We start from the raw sequence: 16,602 nt of genomic DNA, 5'->3' as shown, positions 1-16,602 counted from the left end.
TTAACTGAAAAATCTGTTTTACATATATATTAGACACAGGAAATACACTGTCCTTTCTTTTATCTTGCAACACAAGACATATCAGAATAGGAACATATCATGTGCTTAAGTTCCCCTTCACGACAGTATTACTGTACTCTGCTATTTAATATGCGACAATTACCTTTTTTAGATAACTAATCATTCTTTGTTTATAAAGATTATATAGGATATATTAGACGTTTCTAAATATGTTATATTACCTTTTCTCTCTGCCTCTTGTTTTATTTTTAATGTCATCTTATTTTTGTTGTTGTTGAGTTATGTTGTTTCACTTCCTCCCAGTAGTTGGCAGTGCACTCTTTCACGTTTGTTGTTATGTCTCCAATCAACAGAAGAGAAGAGGAGATTCGAGGCGCTCTGATTGGCTGTCATCGTTTCTATACGTTTCCTGTCAAATTGTCCATTTGGGATTCATACGCCTCTCTGTATTCTAGATATTTCTAACAAAGTGACAGCGAATAATTAGGAACCGGCGGGTACGTCATCTTATTTTTATGCTTACTATTTCAAACTCCGGCTTAAAAGAGCAGAATTATTTATTTTATGCTGTTTTATTTGATCAAAACAACACCGGTGGTCCAAAGAGCAGCCTCTTGAAAAAAATAATAATATTCATTTATTAACAACAAATTACTATGTCTATAAACATATTTAAATTATATAGAGATACCAATTAATTATTTTGGTAAGAGTGATTTAGCGTTTAAGATGATTCGAGCTGCACTGACTAAAACAGCACGGTATGGTAAATATGAGACCTTTTTAGTGATACTACAGTAATTCCTTATGAAGGACCGGTTAATTCATATGACTTTATTTCCATTGAAAGTGATCGTTTGTAAACAGCGCGTTTAAATGACATGTTTTGAAGTATTAAAAGTCAACGGTGTCCATCAGCAAAGTCTTGCTCTCAATGACATCCATCAGCCACTTCTCCCTGAACCTCGTTTGTCCTGGAATATGTTTGGAGCTGTTGGTTTCGACGAGGAAGTGAACGTCCACAGGCAGTGTGTTTGGTTTGATTTTGGAGATTTCTATGGTGAAATAGACGCTGGCTGTGGCTCTCGGGATCGGGGCGCTTGGGGTCGGGGTGCTCCATTTGGCTTCATACTGGTACTGCGTTTTAAACTCCAGCTCTGTCTCCTGGTGAAACCTCAGACTGTAGAGCCAACCGGGCTGCTGTATCTCCCATGTGCCCATGTAATGTCTGATCTGTTGCTCTCCGGTCTCGATTGTGAAGTCTTTGCATGAGATCCAGTCGATGTTTTTGATTTTATGCTCGCATTGTGCGTTATTTGCGCTGTCCATCTCCATAGCAGTCAGCGTTTCTGAAATGTTGACACCGGTTTCCATGGTGATGAATTCTCTTAGTAGCCTACTTTTATATTCCAGTTTTTTTTTTTCTCACCACATTTTTATTTGTATTGTTAAATATTTGTTTGATATTCTTTCTTCCGTGGAACACAGAAAATTGTTATTTTGACATGTTTCGTTGAATGAATGGAGACTTCAAACTTCCATATGACTCGTGAACTGTATTTCAAGTTTTCAAACCATACCATAGCTTTGCATCAGCAACAAACTGAAAGTTTAAGTTGTTATTCATAGAAAATTTCTGTTAAGGTCCGTGTATCATCCGATCATTCGTTTTTTTTATTCTGTGTTGTGAACTGAATCAAATAATATATTGAAAAGATCTGACTCGTGAGATCTTAAGTTCTATCATTTGTTCTGTTGGACTATAACGCATGAGAAATCAAGAGAGAGAAAAAAAATTGCATACAGAAAACGGGGCCTATTTTAATATTCTTTTGCATTGTAACACATTTTATGACTGCTAATTTTAATCATTTTCATTTGTTTTTATTTTTAATAATACAATTGTATTTCAGAATAATAATAATTTATATTATTATTACTTTATATATTGTTATAATATTTATTTAAAAATGAAGTATTGTTACATTTAGAAAAATGTAATTTTATTAATATTATATTTTCTTTTTTTATGCAGGATAATGTTTGTTACTGTGTTGCAGTAAACAAATCTTGTTTTAAAAATTATTATAATGGAAATGAAGCACTCATGCTGCTCTTGCTTCATGAATAAAGCCCATTGTCCCAAATATACGTTCTTTTACTTTCATTATATTCATTTAAATATTACTAATATTTACTTTAAATATTAAATATTGTGATAGGATGTCCAGGATGATTTATTATTCTTAGTAACATTATATATCATTCATTTAATAATAAATACCAGTCTTTCTATTTACAGGTCGCCAGTAAGCTAATTCTAATGATTTTAATTTATGCACATTTTAATGATAAAATATTATTAAATAAATATAATCAAATATTATATTTTCATTTAATGTATTAACTAAAAACAGGAAAAAAAAAATCATACTTTATTACAGTAATGATAATTTGTTTGAAAAAAATATTGGAAAAGCATCATGAAAATTAAGCTCTCGTTCCCATTGTCTTTATGTAGAAAATACCTTCATTTTTATAGCATCTTATTCACTTTGAATATTAAATATTGTGATTACAGGGTGTTGCTGTGTAGTTGCTCAAGGGTTCTAACTGTTTTTAGCACAATGCTATGCAGTTCCTAGGATTTTCTGGATGGTTTCTTACATATGATTTCTTAATATAATAATAACAAATAACAATCTTTCTCATTACAGGTTGCCTTTAAAATGTGAAAATCTCCTACCTCGTATGTATTATCATGGAGTCCTTATTTAGTGGATGTGAACTGCTTAAAGCTTTGACTGAGCTTTGCAGGGCTCAGCAGCTCTGATGCCCAATCCACACACACATCTGTTTCCTCAAGGAATATCCCAGAATTCCCACGAGTAATCTCGCTGCATGTCGCGCATCAAGAGCACATTGGACACCTTTACCAAAGCCGTGAGCGGAACGGTGAACACTGACCTCTTCGCCAAGATCACACGCCTCAAACCCAGTGCCGCCCAAGGCAAAACTATAGAGGTTAAAGTGGAATGTCCCGAGGCCGGAGCTGTCATGTCCATGGCAGCACCTGAGCCTCTCAGGGAAAAAGAGGTGAAAAAAGATATAGAACTTCATAAAGAAGCTCCAAAATCTGTCACCAATTTGTCGAGCAATGCAGCAAACACAACCAGTGTGGTTGCAAAGCAAACATTGCAACGTTTTCAGCCTGCAGCGTTCACAACCAACATGGATGAAACGTACAATCACCTGGCTGAACATGTCAATACCTACTTTGGAAGCGACACACAAAATGACAAAAGGTCACGAGACATGGCATCCTCAACATCTCAGATCCAACCTAGCACTCTTCCAAAACGTAGCAAGGATCATATCCTAATGGCGGTGCCCGTGTCCCATAGATCCACACCAGAAACATCCCCTGCTATTGACAAGGAGGGCTCTGTCCCAAGTCCACAAGCCCCTTCTGCTCCAGCTCAGGATGAGGGTGTTTCAACCATTCCCATATCGCCGAGGAAAGGCATTAGTCATTACCTGTCCTACCCCAGGCCCAGCATCCAGGCTTTTGTAGGAAATTACATCGCTCCCCTTGTCCCAAAGTTCAGAGCGGATTCAAAGAGTGACACAGCAGAGAAGGACAAAACCTCTGGATCTGAAATAGCTGCGTCCCAGGATGCAAAGAGTGCAGAAAGCAAGGAGAAAAAAGAGGCAGACGAGAAAGCACAGAGACTGCTGTCTCAGAGGGAGAAGGTAGATTAATATCATTGTAATTTTATTAGAATGTTTAGTTGAGATCATTTTTTGAGTGAAAGCATGAAAGCATAAGAATTTAAAATGGGGGGAAATATCATTATGAAATAAATGTTTTTCTCTAATACACACTGGCCACAATTAACGGCACCCTTTTATTCAATACTTTTTGAAACCTCCATTTGCCAGTTTAACAGCTCAATTTTCTCCTATAATGCCTGATGAGGTTAGAGAACACCTGACAAGAGATCAGAGACCATTCCTTCATCCAGAATCACTCCAGACCCTTTAGATTCCCAGCTTCATGTTGGTGCTTCTTCTCTTCACCTCACTCATTGTCTACAGGGTTCAGGTCAGAGGACTGGAATGGCCATAGCGGAAGCTTGGTTTTGTGCCCAGTGAGACATTTTTGTGTTGTTTTTGAGGTTTGTGTTTGGATTATTGTACGGTTGGAAGATCCAAACATGGCCCATTGTAAGATTTCTAACAGAGTCAGTCACTTGTTGATTTTTTATCTGTGGGTATTTGATCGAATCCATGATGCCATGTGTCTAAACAAGATGTCCAGGACCTCCAGCAGAAATATAGGCCCACAACATCACAAATACAGCAGTATATTTCATTGTACACATGGGGTACTTTTATCCCTGTGTTCACCAAACCCATCTTGAGTGTTTGCTGCTAAAAAGCTAATTGTTTAGTTTCATCTGACCATAGAAGCCAGTCCCATTTGAAGTTCCAGTCGTGTCTGATAACTAATAATATGCTGGAGTTTGTTTTTGGATGAGCTAGGAGAATTTTTCTTGAAACCCTCCCAAACAACATGTGGTGATGTAGGTGCTGTTTGACAATTTCTTTTAAGGTTTTGTGACCCCGAGACTCAACTATTTTCTGCAGTTCTCCAGCTGGGGTCCTTGGAGAGTCTTTAGCCACTCAAACTCTCCTTCTCACCGTGCATTAGGACGATATAGACACACGTCCTCTTCCAGGCAGTTTCGTAACATTTTCCGTTGATTGGAAATTCTTAATTATTGCCCTGATGGTGGAAATGGGGATTTTCACTGCTCTAGCTCTTTTCTTAAAGCCACTTCAATAATTTGTGAAGCTCAATTATCTTTTGGTGCACATCAGAAATATATTCTTTGTTTTTTCTCATTGTGATGGATGATTAAGGGAATTTGGGCTATGTTTTCCCTCCTATTTATATTTCTGTGAAACAGGAAGCCATGGCCGGATAATTTCATGCTCATAATCACCCTGTAGTGCTCAAAATTGTGAATATGAATGGGAATATACTTCAGAGATATTTTACTCATAAGAATTTGTAGGGGTGCCAATAATTGTGTCCAACGTGTATTTGATAAAAACATTTATTTCATAATGATAGTTTCCCCCATTTTCAATTGTTTTAATTCAATGAAAGGTAAGATTTATTTATTTATTTATTTATTTAAATAACAGATCAAAAGGATTAATAATGCAGGTTTATTTTCAAAGCCTTCTTTGATCATATTTACCAAGGGTGCCAATAATTCTGTCCATGACTGTATATATGTGTGTGTGTGTGTGTGTATAAATATATATATATATATATATATATATATATATACAATTATTATAAGCTGTATTTTATAAAAATAAATATTGTTTGAGAACATTTATGTGTGTAATGTGTATATAAACTCACCGGCCACTTTATTAGGTACACCTGTTCAATTGCTTGGTAACACAAATTGCTAATCAGCCAATCACATGGCAGCAACTCAATGCATTTAGGCATCTAGATGTGGTGAAGATGACTTGCTGAAGTTCAAACCGAGCATCAGAATGGGGAAGAAAGGGGATTTAAGTGACTATGAACGTGGAATGGTTGTTGGTGCCAAACGGGCTGGTCTGAGTATTTCAATAACTGCTGATCTACTGGGATTTTCACGCACCGCCATCTCTAGGGTTTACAGAGAATGGTCCGAAAAAGAGAAAATATCCAGTGAGCGGCAGTTGTGTGGACGAAAATAGAGCACCTTTGGGATGTGGTTGAACGGGAGATTTGCATCATTCGCACAATTGCGTGATGCTATCTTGTCAATATGGACCAAAATCTTGATGAGAAATGTTTCCAACACCTTGTTGAATCTATGCCACAAAGAATTAAGGCAGTTCTGAAGGCAAAAGGGGGTCCAACCCGGTACTAGCAAGGTGTACCTAATAAAATGGCCAGTGAGTGTGTATGTGTATGTATATATATGTGTTCTATTATTTTTATTTCTCTTATTTTTTTTATTGTTACAATGCAAAAAAGTCTTGGCCCAAAAGAAAGACTTAATTGTTCTACATTTATTCAACAGAAACAGAACACATTTGTATGTAGATCCTTCTGCTCATGTTTTATGAATGAAATATAATTATTTCCTTTTGGTTTTGGGGTCAGTTAACACCCAAAACTTTCCTTTTTTAGAAGCTCAAACATTGATTTTAATGTTTAAGGATTAAATGTAACTGTTCTTTGTGTCTGTAGATTATAGCACGTGTTAGTGTGGATAACCGAACCAGAGCTTTGGTCAAGAGTCTTCAACGAGTCACTGATGTGAAGATCACCATCAGCAGGGTGGAGGAACTGAGCTTCCACCTGCTGGAGTTTCCTGAGACCAGAGGGGTGGCAGTCACTGTACGTTTGTGTCCAACCATCTGCCATATCCGGATTCATTTTTGTACATTGTAATCTCCCTCAATAACTTCTGTTTCATTTCTTCCTTTCTCTTGCTGACTGTAGGAGAAGGTCATTCCGTGTCTGCTGCGTTTGAGGCAGGCAAGAGACGCCAGTCTGCAGACTGCAGTGAGACAGGCTCTTGCCCTGGTGGGCTACACTGACCCGGTCAAAGGCAGAGGGATACGTGTCCTCTCCATCGACGGAGGAGGGACCAGGTGACAGACACATGACAGCTGGAGAAAATGTATTAACCTAAAGTTAACAGATTGTGAAAGTACTTTTAGATAAAAGTAGGTCAGCCCAAATGTACCTAAAAGTAGGTCATCCAAAAATAGAACTGACACAATTTTGCAATCCCTTTAGATGTATGTCATTGTAGACTAATTTCATACTTTAAATTTGTCACGATTTTACCAAGAATAAAATATAAAATAAAGTCACAGCAGTGGAATATGATATTCTTAATCTAAGTTTAAAAAAAATGTAATCAGTATATATATATTTGCATAAATATACCTATATTTTTGCATCCTAATATATATATATACACTGTATATATACAGGTCCTTTTCAAAAAATTAGAATATTGTGATAAAGTTCATTATTTTCTGTAATGTACTGATAAACATTAGACTTTCATATATTTTAGATTCATTACAACACAACTGAAGTAGTTAAAGCCTTTTATTGTTTTAATATTGATGATTTTGGCATACAGCTCATGAAAACCATGGCACCCCAGACCATCACTGACTGTGGGTACTTGACACTGGACTTCAGGCATTTTTGCATTTTCCTCTCCCCAGTCTTGCTCCAGACTCTGGCACCTTGATTTCCGAATGACATGCAAAATTTGCTTTCATCCGAAAAAAGTACTTTGGACCACTGAGCAACAGTCCAGTGCTGCTTCTCTGTTCAAAAGTGGCTTGACCTGGGGAATGCGGCACCTGTAGCCCATTTCCTGCACACGCCTGTACACGGTGGCTCTGGATGTTTCTACTCCAGACTCAGTCCACTGCTTCCGCAGGTCCCCCAAGGTCTGGAATCGGTCCTTCTCCACAATCTTCCTCAGGGTCCGGTCACCTCTTCTCGTTGTGCTGCGTTTTCTGCCACACTTTTTCCTTCCCACAGACTTCCCACTGAGGTGCCTTGATACAGCACTCTGGGAACAGCCTATTCGTTCAGAAATTTCTTTCTGTGTCTTACCCTCTTGCTTGAGGGTGTCAATGATGGCCTTCTGGACAGCAGTCAGGTCGGCAGTCTTACCCATGATTGCGGTTTTGAGTAATGAACCAGGCTGGGAGTTTTTAAAAGCCTCAGGAATCTTTTGCAGGTGTTTAGAGTTAATTAGTTGATTCAGATGATTAGGTTAATAGCTCGTTTAGAGAACCTTTTCATGATATGCTAATTTTTTGAGATAGGAATTTTGGGTTTTCATGAGCTGTATGCCAAAATCATCAATATTAAAACAATAAAAGGCTTGAACTACTTCAGTTGTGTTGTAATGAATCTAAAATATATGAAAGTCTAATGTTTATCAGTACATTACAGAAAATAATGAACTTTATCACAATATTCTAATTTTTTGAAAAGGACCTGTGTGTATATATATATATATATATGTTAATGTGCATGATATTGTCCATGCCAACTACTCTTTAACTCTTATTTTGTTTCAGTGAATCCTTATCCTTACATTTCATGTTATAAGATGAATACTATATGTGCAGGCCTGTAATTTGATGCAATTGTTTTGTAGGGGTTTGGTTGCATTACAGACTTTGCACAGACTGGAGAGTTTGACAGGGAAGCCCATCTACCAGCTGTTTGACTACATTTGTGGAGTTAGTACAGGTATATTACTATAACTACTTGGAAAATGTCTATTAGATATAGGAATGAACAAACTTCCTTTAAATCTTTTTTTTTTTCCTTTTCCTTAGGGGCCATCCTGGCCTTTATGCTGGGTGTGTTCCAGATCCCTCTGGATGAGTGTGAAGAACTCTATCGGAAGTTGGGATCTGATGTCTTTAAACAGAACTTGATTGTGGGCACAGTGAAAATGGGCTGGAGTCACGCGTACTATGACAGCCAGATCTGGGAAGAGATCCTCAAGTAAGACAATGACATGAAAAAGCTTATTTTATTTTATTAATTTTTTACTTTATTTTGTTTTATATTTTGTTTTGTTTTATTTTAAATGTTTATTTTAAAAGTGACGTAAAAAAGTGACGTACTTCATTGTCATTGTAAAGTGCAATAATAGTTTGGAGCTTAAAATAGAAATAGCAAAATAATAAAAAAATTATTAAAGGTTATTTATATATATATGTGTGTAATATAATTAAATTAATATAGTATAATCAAATAATAAAGGTAAAGAGACATGTATAAAACTATACTGAAATTAAAGCAAGAATAAATAGTAATAAAAAATAGAGTAGCATAATAATATAATAACAGAGGTAAAGAGACATATAAAACAACACTAAAATAAAAGCAAAAATAAATAGTACACTGAAAAAAACAAGTAAGATTTACTTAATTTTTATTTTGCAAGTTTTTTTCACACACAAAATGTAAGTAAAATGTAAGTATTGAATTAAGTAAAATCTACTTAACTAAGTTAGGTTCAATTAGCAAAAGAAATAAGTAAATTTAACATGGCCTGTTAGAGTTTGATGAGTAATTTTTACTTAATTATTTGAAGTTAAATCTGCAATTCTTAAGTGCATTTCACACAGTCATGGCGCCTAAAATTTACTCAATCAGTGTAGCACTGGGAAACAACCATGTTATTAAAACGTGAATCACTTACAAACATGTAAGTAAACAGCTTGTTATCCTTTTAAGATAATATGTCCACTCAATAGTATTCTTACCCAAATGAACATAGAGACCTCAATACTTGGTAAACCATACACAATGACGGTGACAATCAGTGGATAGTGTGAGTATGAATGGGTCATTTTGAGTAGAAAATCAACTCCAGATGTCACAAAACAGTCAGTTACTAAACCTAACAACAAAAGCAACCATAAAACAGTGTAAATACAACTCAATAACGGTGAAAAATTTAACCTTTTTAATTATTCACGCCCCAGTGCATGATGGGAAACATGGGATCATAACTTTGATATTTACTTAAAGAATCCTTGTAAACATAAACAATTCCAAGTAAAATATACTTATAAGTTCAAACTTTAATTTCTACAAGCTTAAATTGAGTACTAATGTAGAATTTACTTTAATTTTGTCATTCTTGCCTGAACTAAATTAATGTAGAAATTACATTTGTTTTTATGTAGTATTTATTTCACCAAAAAAATAATTTTTATCAGTGTAATAAATAGAGATATTTTGCAGTAAACCTAAAGCGATTATAACACAATATATTGCTAATTTACTGTTAATTTTTTTATTTTAATATTTTGTTTATTCATAACAGAGAAAGAATGGGGCCTGGACTAATGATTGAGACTTCCAAGAACCCTAAATGTCCTAAGGTGGGTTTCAATATAAACTTGTAAAAAAAAAAAAAAAAAAAACAATTCTCATCTTTGAACTGTTTAGATAAATCCCTCAACGCTTCCTCTAGGTGTCAGCAGTGAGCACCATAGTAAATAGAGGCCTGCCGCTGAAGGCGTATGTCTTCAGGAATTATAACTTCCTGCCAGGGGTTCGTTCACACTACTTGGGCGGCTGCCAGCATAAAATGTGGCAGGCCATTCGAGCATCCTCCGCTGCTCCAGGATACTTCCAGGAGTTTGTACTAGGAAATGACCTCCACCAGGTAAAGCATGCAAAGTCCAGTCTGCTTTTTGCACTCAACTACTCTTTATGTTTTTAAGGCTAATTATTATGATATGACTTTTTTAATATGTTAAGGTCCAAGTGCTCTGACTATTTGAGACGTCATCCTTGCACGGACATCTTGCAGTACTGAAAATCATTACAAACCCTTTTAGGTTCTTGTCAGTAGAAGAGGGAGGAAAAGCGAACTCTGCACATACTTGCACTCAGGCTATTCCCTGTGCTGTCTCATCAGGGACAGCAACATTCAGACTCATTAGTGTTGTTCTTGAGTGCCGTCACTTAGGGCACTTCAGTTCGGCTCTCAGATTGCTGTTTGAAGAGATTGCTGTCAGAGAGATTATTTAGTCTTCTCTCACATCTCTGATCCGCTTTTCTCAGAATCTCATCATAGCTTTAAAGTGTGGCTGCGTATTTGCAATATGCATCAATTTTTGTGGATTCACAAACCAGATTTGTTAGGGAAAGTATATGATTTTGAGTAGTTAATGTGTCTGAATTGCCCTTGAGTAGCTGTCAGGTCTTTTTGCCTCTGCCTGTCTTCATCCAGTTCAAACTGGCAACAGCCTGAGATTTCATCAGCCAAGCGGCAGACGTTAATGTTGAATCGTAGCCCTCAGCGGTGCTTGTTGAGCCATCAGGAAGGCGTCATTCTGTCCGTCTGCCTATTGACACCCACCAAGTTCGCATACAGCTTTTCACAATGTCCCTGTTGTCCCAAAAAGGCCAATAAAGCTGTTGGTCACCGAGGTAAATGAATGCCCAAATTCATTGAGTCCGATGAGTTCTGAGGTCAATAGGAAGATGGGCCTGTTATTAGAAATGGTGGGATAAAATAGCATGTGAAGGATTGCAACTAATAAATTAATTATTTTTAAAATGATTAAATAAATATTTTAATATTTATTTTAAATGATATTTTCTAAAAATTTATTATGAATTTATTCAGAATACATTCAAAATACAATCCATTTCTATTTTTTGGAGGCATAAACTAAAACAATTAAATATTCTGTTCATTTATAAATAGTCTTTATCTATTAATTTATTCAAAATACATAAAAATTCAGTTAAATTCTGAATTAAAATTCATTTTGATATTTTAGGGGGTATAAAAAAAATCACACATGGGTAAACAACATGTTTTTTTTTTCTATTTATTTATACATAAGGATTTTCTATATTTATGCGTAATACATAAAAAAATACTGCCCATTCCTGAATGAATGTGAATTTTGATATTCTTTGAGGGCATAAACTATATATATATCTCACTAGTAAATAACGTGATTTCTTGTCTGTTCATTTATAAATTTATATATTTTAATCTATTAACTTATTCAAAACATAAATATACAGTTAGATTCTGAATTAAAATTAATTTTGATATTTTTTGGGGGCATAAAATAAGATTTTTTTTTTTTGCTATATCACATGGGTAAATTACATGATTTACCCTTTATAGATTTATATTATAAAGGGTAAATCATGTATTAAATCAATATTATATCACAAGTAAATGACGTGATTTTTTTTCTGTTCATTTATAAATTAATATTTTATAGTTAATTTATTCAAATTACAATAATTTCTGAAATAACATTTATTTTGATATATTTTTGTTGAGCTTAAAGTTAAGTTAAAAATATGCTAATATCATAATGAGGAAAAAAGCTTAATTTAAAAAATGAAATTATTGAAAAGATTATCAAGTCGCTTGTCATAATTTTTTATTATTACTGGTATTTGTAGATAAAAATAATATTTCAACAGAATATTGTTCACTTTTTATTAATAGTTTAAAACCTTTGTCCACCAAATCAAAGTCTTATGGTGCAACCATAAATTTTCCTTCCTTTTAAAAAGATTCTTCCCTTTCTTTATAAAGGACACTCTTATGTACCATTGACCCACATGATGCTTTTATGTATCCATCATATATAATCCTCATTTTGCAGTCAAATGTTCTTTGGAGAACACTAAATTGGAAATTTGGATGGACATTATCCTCAGGGAAGGCCTAATTTATTGGCGAACAAGATGAGACGAATGAATCATTTTTAGATGGTATTCATTTTTCATCTAATAGTCCGTGTAGCTGATTCAATTTATTTATTTATTTTGGCCTAAGGGCCAAGCAAACCCACTTTATGCACATTCAATAGGTTAATCTTCCCATAATTCTGCATTCAAAGCTGCCGTTCGATGTTTTGATGTATGTTTTTACTGTGTGGGATGAATGTGTCCTCATTAAAATGCAAATGTAGTGGAGGCTTTTGGCTCTAAAACCTGTTGCCAACAGAGCACTCGATGCCCGGACTCCGAATGCCACCAATGGCAGAACCTCTCTCTATCTCTCTCTCTTTCTTGCTCTGAATAGCTCTTCAGTTTCTTCTCCACATGCCAGGCCTGTAATCTGTTATGCATACTCTCCTCAAGGACTCTCTACCATCAAACAAGAAGTCAGTCCTCAACTGTTTGTTTTTCTTCTTCATTGATTGATTCATTGATTCATTCAGTAAAAGAACAGTGTACCCAAAAACGAAAGATTTTTTACTTATTCCCATTAAGGAAATATGATTTTCTTTCTCCTGTGGAACACAAAATGCTCTTATATTTACAGCAGTGTTTATTTAGTATCTTTGAAATGCTATTGCATTTTTTATTAATAGTTTGAATTAATTTGTATTTTTTTAAATTTTATTTAAATTTTTGTTGTTTTTCATGATGTCTGTGTAGTTTTTATTTATTTATATTTCAGGTTTAGTTTGCTATAGTACAGGTACTTTAGTTAAACTAAATTAAAAATGAGAATACAATCCCCCCCCCCCCCCCCAAGTAAAATTTATTTTATTTATTTAATGGTTGTTAACTATTATAACAATGTTACAAAGTGACAAACTTTTTTTTTTTTTTTTATATTTTTTAATTTTATTTTTATTTTTTTATTCATTCTAAAAATAACAGCATAAAAGTAGTCTAAATAACTCATGCATCATGTTCCAAATCTTCTAATGCAGTTTTTGAGAGTAGTGAAACGCATATAAGCTTGACAAGCATGCATGGTCAACATTTACTTACATTATTTGTAAAAGAGCAGCCTGGACATTCTACTAAACATCTTTTGTGTTCTACAGAAGACAGAAAGTCATACAGGTTTCGAAAGTCATGAGAATCAGTCAATGATGACAGAATGTTAATTTCTGTGTGAAATATCTCTTTAATTATCTTTTGATTGCTTTGAGTTATCATTCGTTATGTTTGGACTCGGAAAGTAGTGTACAGTTCACTGATACGCATCAGTATCCGTGTCACTAAATGTAGGGCATACTAGAGAAATGAGGGATGCTGTCTAGTGGACGATTTCATCTCGTTTCTCTGATGTGCTCCTTAAGGGAGGCATGGAAACAGAGAAGGATGTTGCCAAGTAAATGGATTTCAGATGCCTCAGGTGAAATGAACACATCTACCCACGTCTCCTGCAGAGAGATCCTGCGTCCATTATACTCTACAGTGATGGTTCCCATAATCATATCAGCTAGAAATGCAAATTCACCTCTTTTTTCTCTCTTACCTCTAGTTTTTCAAAGTATAACCCAGATTTCCACAAATAAGCCTTGCTTTTGGACAAGAATAGCAGCAGTTATTTTGGCAGAAACTGACAATTTTTTTAAAATACTATATTTGAGTTTCTGCAGTTGTGATAGGGCATACGTGAACCTTGTGAATCGCTTTCCCGCTTGATACCTCGCTGTGATGTTGTTAAAATTTGATTGATTTTTTCCAGGATGGAGGTCTCTTGATCAACAACCCTACCGCTCTGGCCATCCATGAGAGCAAGTGTTTGTGGCCCAACACGCCTGTGCAGTGTGTGGTATCTCTGGGCACAGGCCGATACGAAACAGTAAGCAAGACCAGCTCGAGCACTTATACCAGCTTGAAGACCAAACTCACCAATGTCATCAGCAGCGCCACTGACACTGAAGGTGAGATGATGGGGTCACATGATCACATCTGTCAGCTGTGCCTGTGTGGTTCTGTGCTGCTGTGTAGCACCTACAGCTCTGCATATCCCTTTGAAGGATCCCAAAGTTGAGCAGTTTACTTTTAACAAGTTCCCTGAGAATTAGATTTTCAGTCTGATTTTACCTGAATCGGATCATTTAGAAAATTAATCGATTAGAATAATCACCTGTAATCAAATTAAATTGCATTATATAAAATGTATATCAAATTATAAAATTATTTAAAAATATAAACAATGATTTATTTTAAATTCTAAAAATGATATGACCGTTTTTAAATCATGAAACATTTTCTGCTGTTTGTCTCTCACCTAAAAACTATGAAAGAATATATTTTAATTAAATTTGAACCATTTAAACATTAAATAAATTATATAACATTTATGGAATATCAATAAATTTTAATAATATAAACAAAACATTATATGAAACATTATTATTCTACTGTTTGTGTCTTACTGCATAGACCCTTAATGATATCTCCTTGTCTTATGAAGCCTGGTTGAATCTGCCACAAAGGAAAGTCCAGGGTCTTCTGAATAATGAGAAAATGTAGCACCTACAGCTCTGCATATCCCATAGGATCCCAGCGTTAGAAATGAATGGCTTGGTCACTGATCATTTCAGTCTGATGTTAAGAGTTTATATAAAGACTTTGAACTGTAATTCATCATTTTGAAAAATTATTCCATAAGAATAAAGATTATAAATCTTTGACACAAGAAATGTGGAAAAAAATAAATGTATTTACATTTTATTTAATTTAAATAATGTATTTTTCATTGAAAAAAATGAGAATCCTGAAACATGAAAATAAGAAAAACATTGCTATTATTCTATCGTTTGTCACTCACGACATAAACCTCTTCTTCTTATACTGTAGAGGTCCACACAATGCTGGACGCCCTCCTCCCCCCGAACACTTATTTTCGTTTTAACCCTTACATGAGTGAAGACATCTCATTGGATGAGAACAAACAGGAGAGGCTGGACTTCTTGCAGGCTGAGGGTCGGCGCTACCTGGAGCGTAACGAGAATAAGTTAAAGAAAGTGGCTAGTGTTCTCACTCAAGAAAAGGGCATCGTTCAGAAACTAGCCGAATGGGCCCAACTTAAAGCTGACATGTACGACGGCCTTCCTTTTCGCTCCAAACTCTGAAACTCACACTCTAAAGCAAACTAGCACAACCTCTGACCTTCTCCATTGTCTGTTTATCATGAAACAAGGTAAATTGTGCACTACAGTGGAATTACATGTTTAAAACAGGGAATCAAGTCTGTTGCCTCATATTGATGAGCACATACGATTGAAAAAGTTTTAGTCTGATTTTAAGGCAGTTATTGTAAGAACATCTTGTTTGAAACGAAGCGCCTTGAAAGCATGAAATATTAATGGCAGCACTGACTAGCTAGCACTTATATTTTCTGCTTTTCATTTGTTGGGATGTACTAATGTTATTTTGATTGATTAATTTGCATTAGGATAAAGTTCTCGAGTATCTCTCGAGAAAACCTTTAGTAATAGTCAACTGAACTGACGGTACTGTAATTAGCATGAGGAGAGCTGCTAAACGCACAGACTAAAGTATGTGTAAATAATTTTCACCCAAACGTTTAAATTTTTTATTTAATATCAAATGATCAACCTTGTAATTATATGTCCGACCACAAAGGGATTCAACAGCACTGATGTTTTAAAGATTTTGCACACAATGTTTCAAAAGCACTCAATTGTAGTCGTATTATTGCTGAAGACGGTTTGCATTGATTATTGTGAAAATACTAATGAAATGATCATTGATTTTGTGTATTATGTTTGAATAATGCCTCAGTATACATTTTTATTTGCTGCTTTGTGCACTTGGCTGGAAAATATTTTACATAATTTATTGGTTCTGTTCAGACTAAGTGTATAATATTGCAAAATATTAATCCTTGAATGCAATCAGTAAACTTATAACAGTGTTGAAGATTCATTTTTAACAGCTTAATTCAAAAATGACACTTTAAAACTGTATTCCCTGATGATTATGAAGAGAAATAAAGGATTTTAAACCTCAAGTTGTCTCATGGATTTGAGTTTTATAGATTTATCTCTCTAAAAGTGTCACATAAGATATGTTGAAGTAGTCAATTAGATTGTCTTTTCACTTAATAAACTAAAAAGCAATTATCATTGAGAATCCAAAAAATAGATGGCATTTATCAGTTTATTTTGGCTGGAAGTTATGTATATCTACACTTTATTCCATTTGTAATTAATCTGGGAGAAGCCTTTTCCAAT

The 16,602-nt window shown here is 34.8% G+C and overlaps 1 protein-coding gene across 1 annotated transcript; it reads left to right on the top strand.

The window, feature by feature from the left end:
- The first annotated feature begins 383 nt into the window (after nucleotides 1-383).
- On the top strand, nucleotides 384-16,378 carry LOC306861287 (calcium-independent phospholipase A2-gamma-like). The gene is made up of 10 exons (XM_079403477.1): nucleotides 384-518; nucleotides 2,739-3,774; nucleotides 6,290-6,439; nucleotides 6,545-6,696; nucleotides 8,241-8,335; nucleotides 8,425-8,596; nucleotides 9,930-9,987; nucleotides 10,080-10,274; nucleotides 14,082-14,280; nucleotides 15,203-16,378. The coding sequence occupies exons 2-10, from the start codon at nucleotides 2,923-2,925 to the stop codon at nucleotides 15,475-15,477; spliced, it is 2,148 nt and encodes a 715-aa protein (XP_079259603.1). The 5' UTR covers nucleotides 384-518; nucleotides 2,739-2,922; the 3' UTR covers nucleotides 15,478-16,378.
- The last annotated feature ends 224 nt before the right edge of the window (nucleotides 16,379-16,602 follow it).

This window comes from Barbus barbus, assembly GCF_936440315.1.
Source record: "Barbus barbus genome assembly, chromosome: 42".
Taxonomy (NCBI): Eukaryota; Metazoa; Chordata; class Actinopteri; order Cypriniformes; family Cyprinidae; genus Barbus; species Barbus barbus.
Note: the sequence above shows the minus strand (reverse complement) of the source record. Positions and strands in the feature narration are given on the sequence as shown.

What these genes read in the sequence shown, in the direction of transcription:
- LOC306861287 (XM_079403477.1), top strand. Translation starts at nt 2,923, where the DNA reads ATGTCGCGCATCAAGAGCACATTGGACACCTTTACCAAAGCCGTGAGC. An exon ending in CATTTGTGGAGTTAGTACAG is followed by an intron (nt 8,336 to 8,424) that starts GTATATTACTAT and finishes CCTTTTCCTTAG; the next exon opens with GGGCCATCCTGGCCTTTATG. An exon ending in CAGCGCCACTGACACTGAAG is followed by an intron (nt 14,281 to 15,202) that starts GTGAGATGATGG and finishes CTTATACTGTAG; the next exon opens with AGGTCCACACAATGCTGGAC.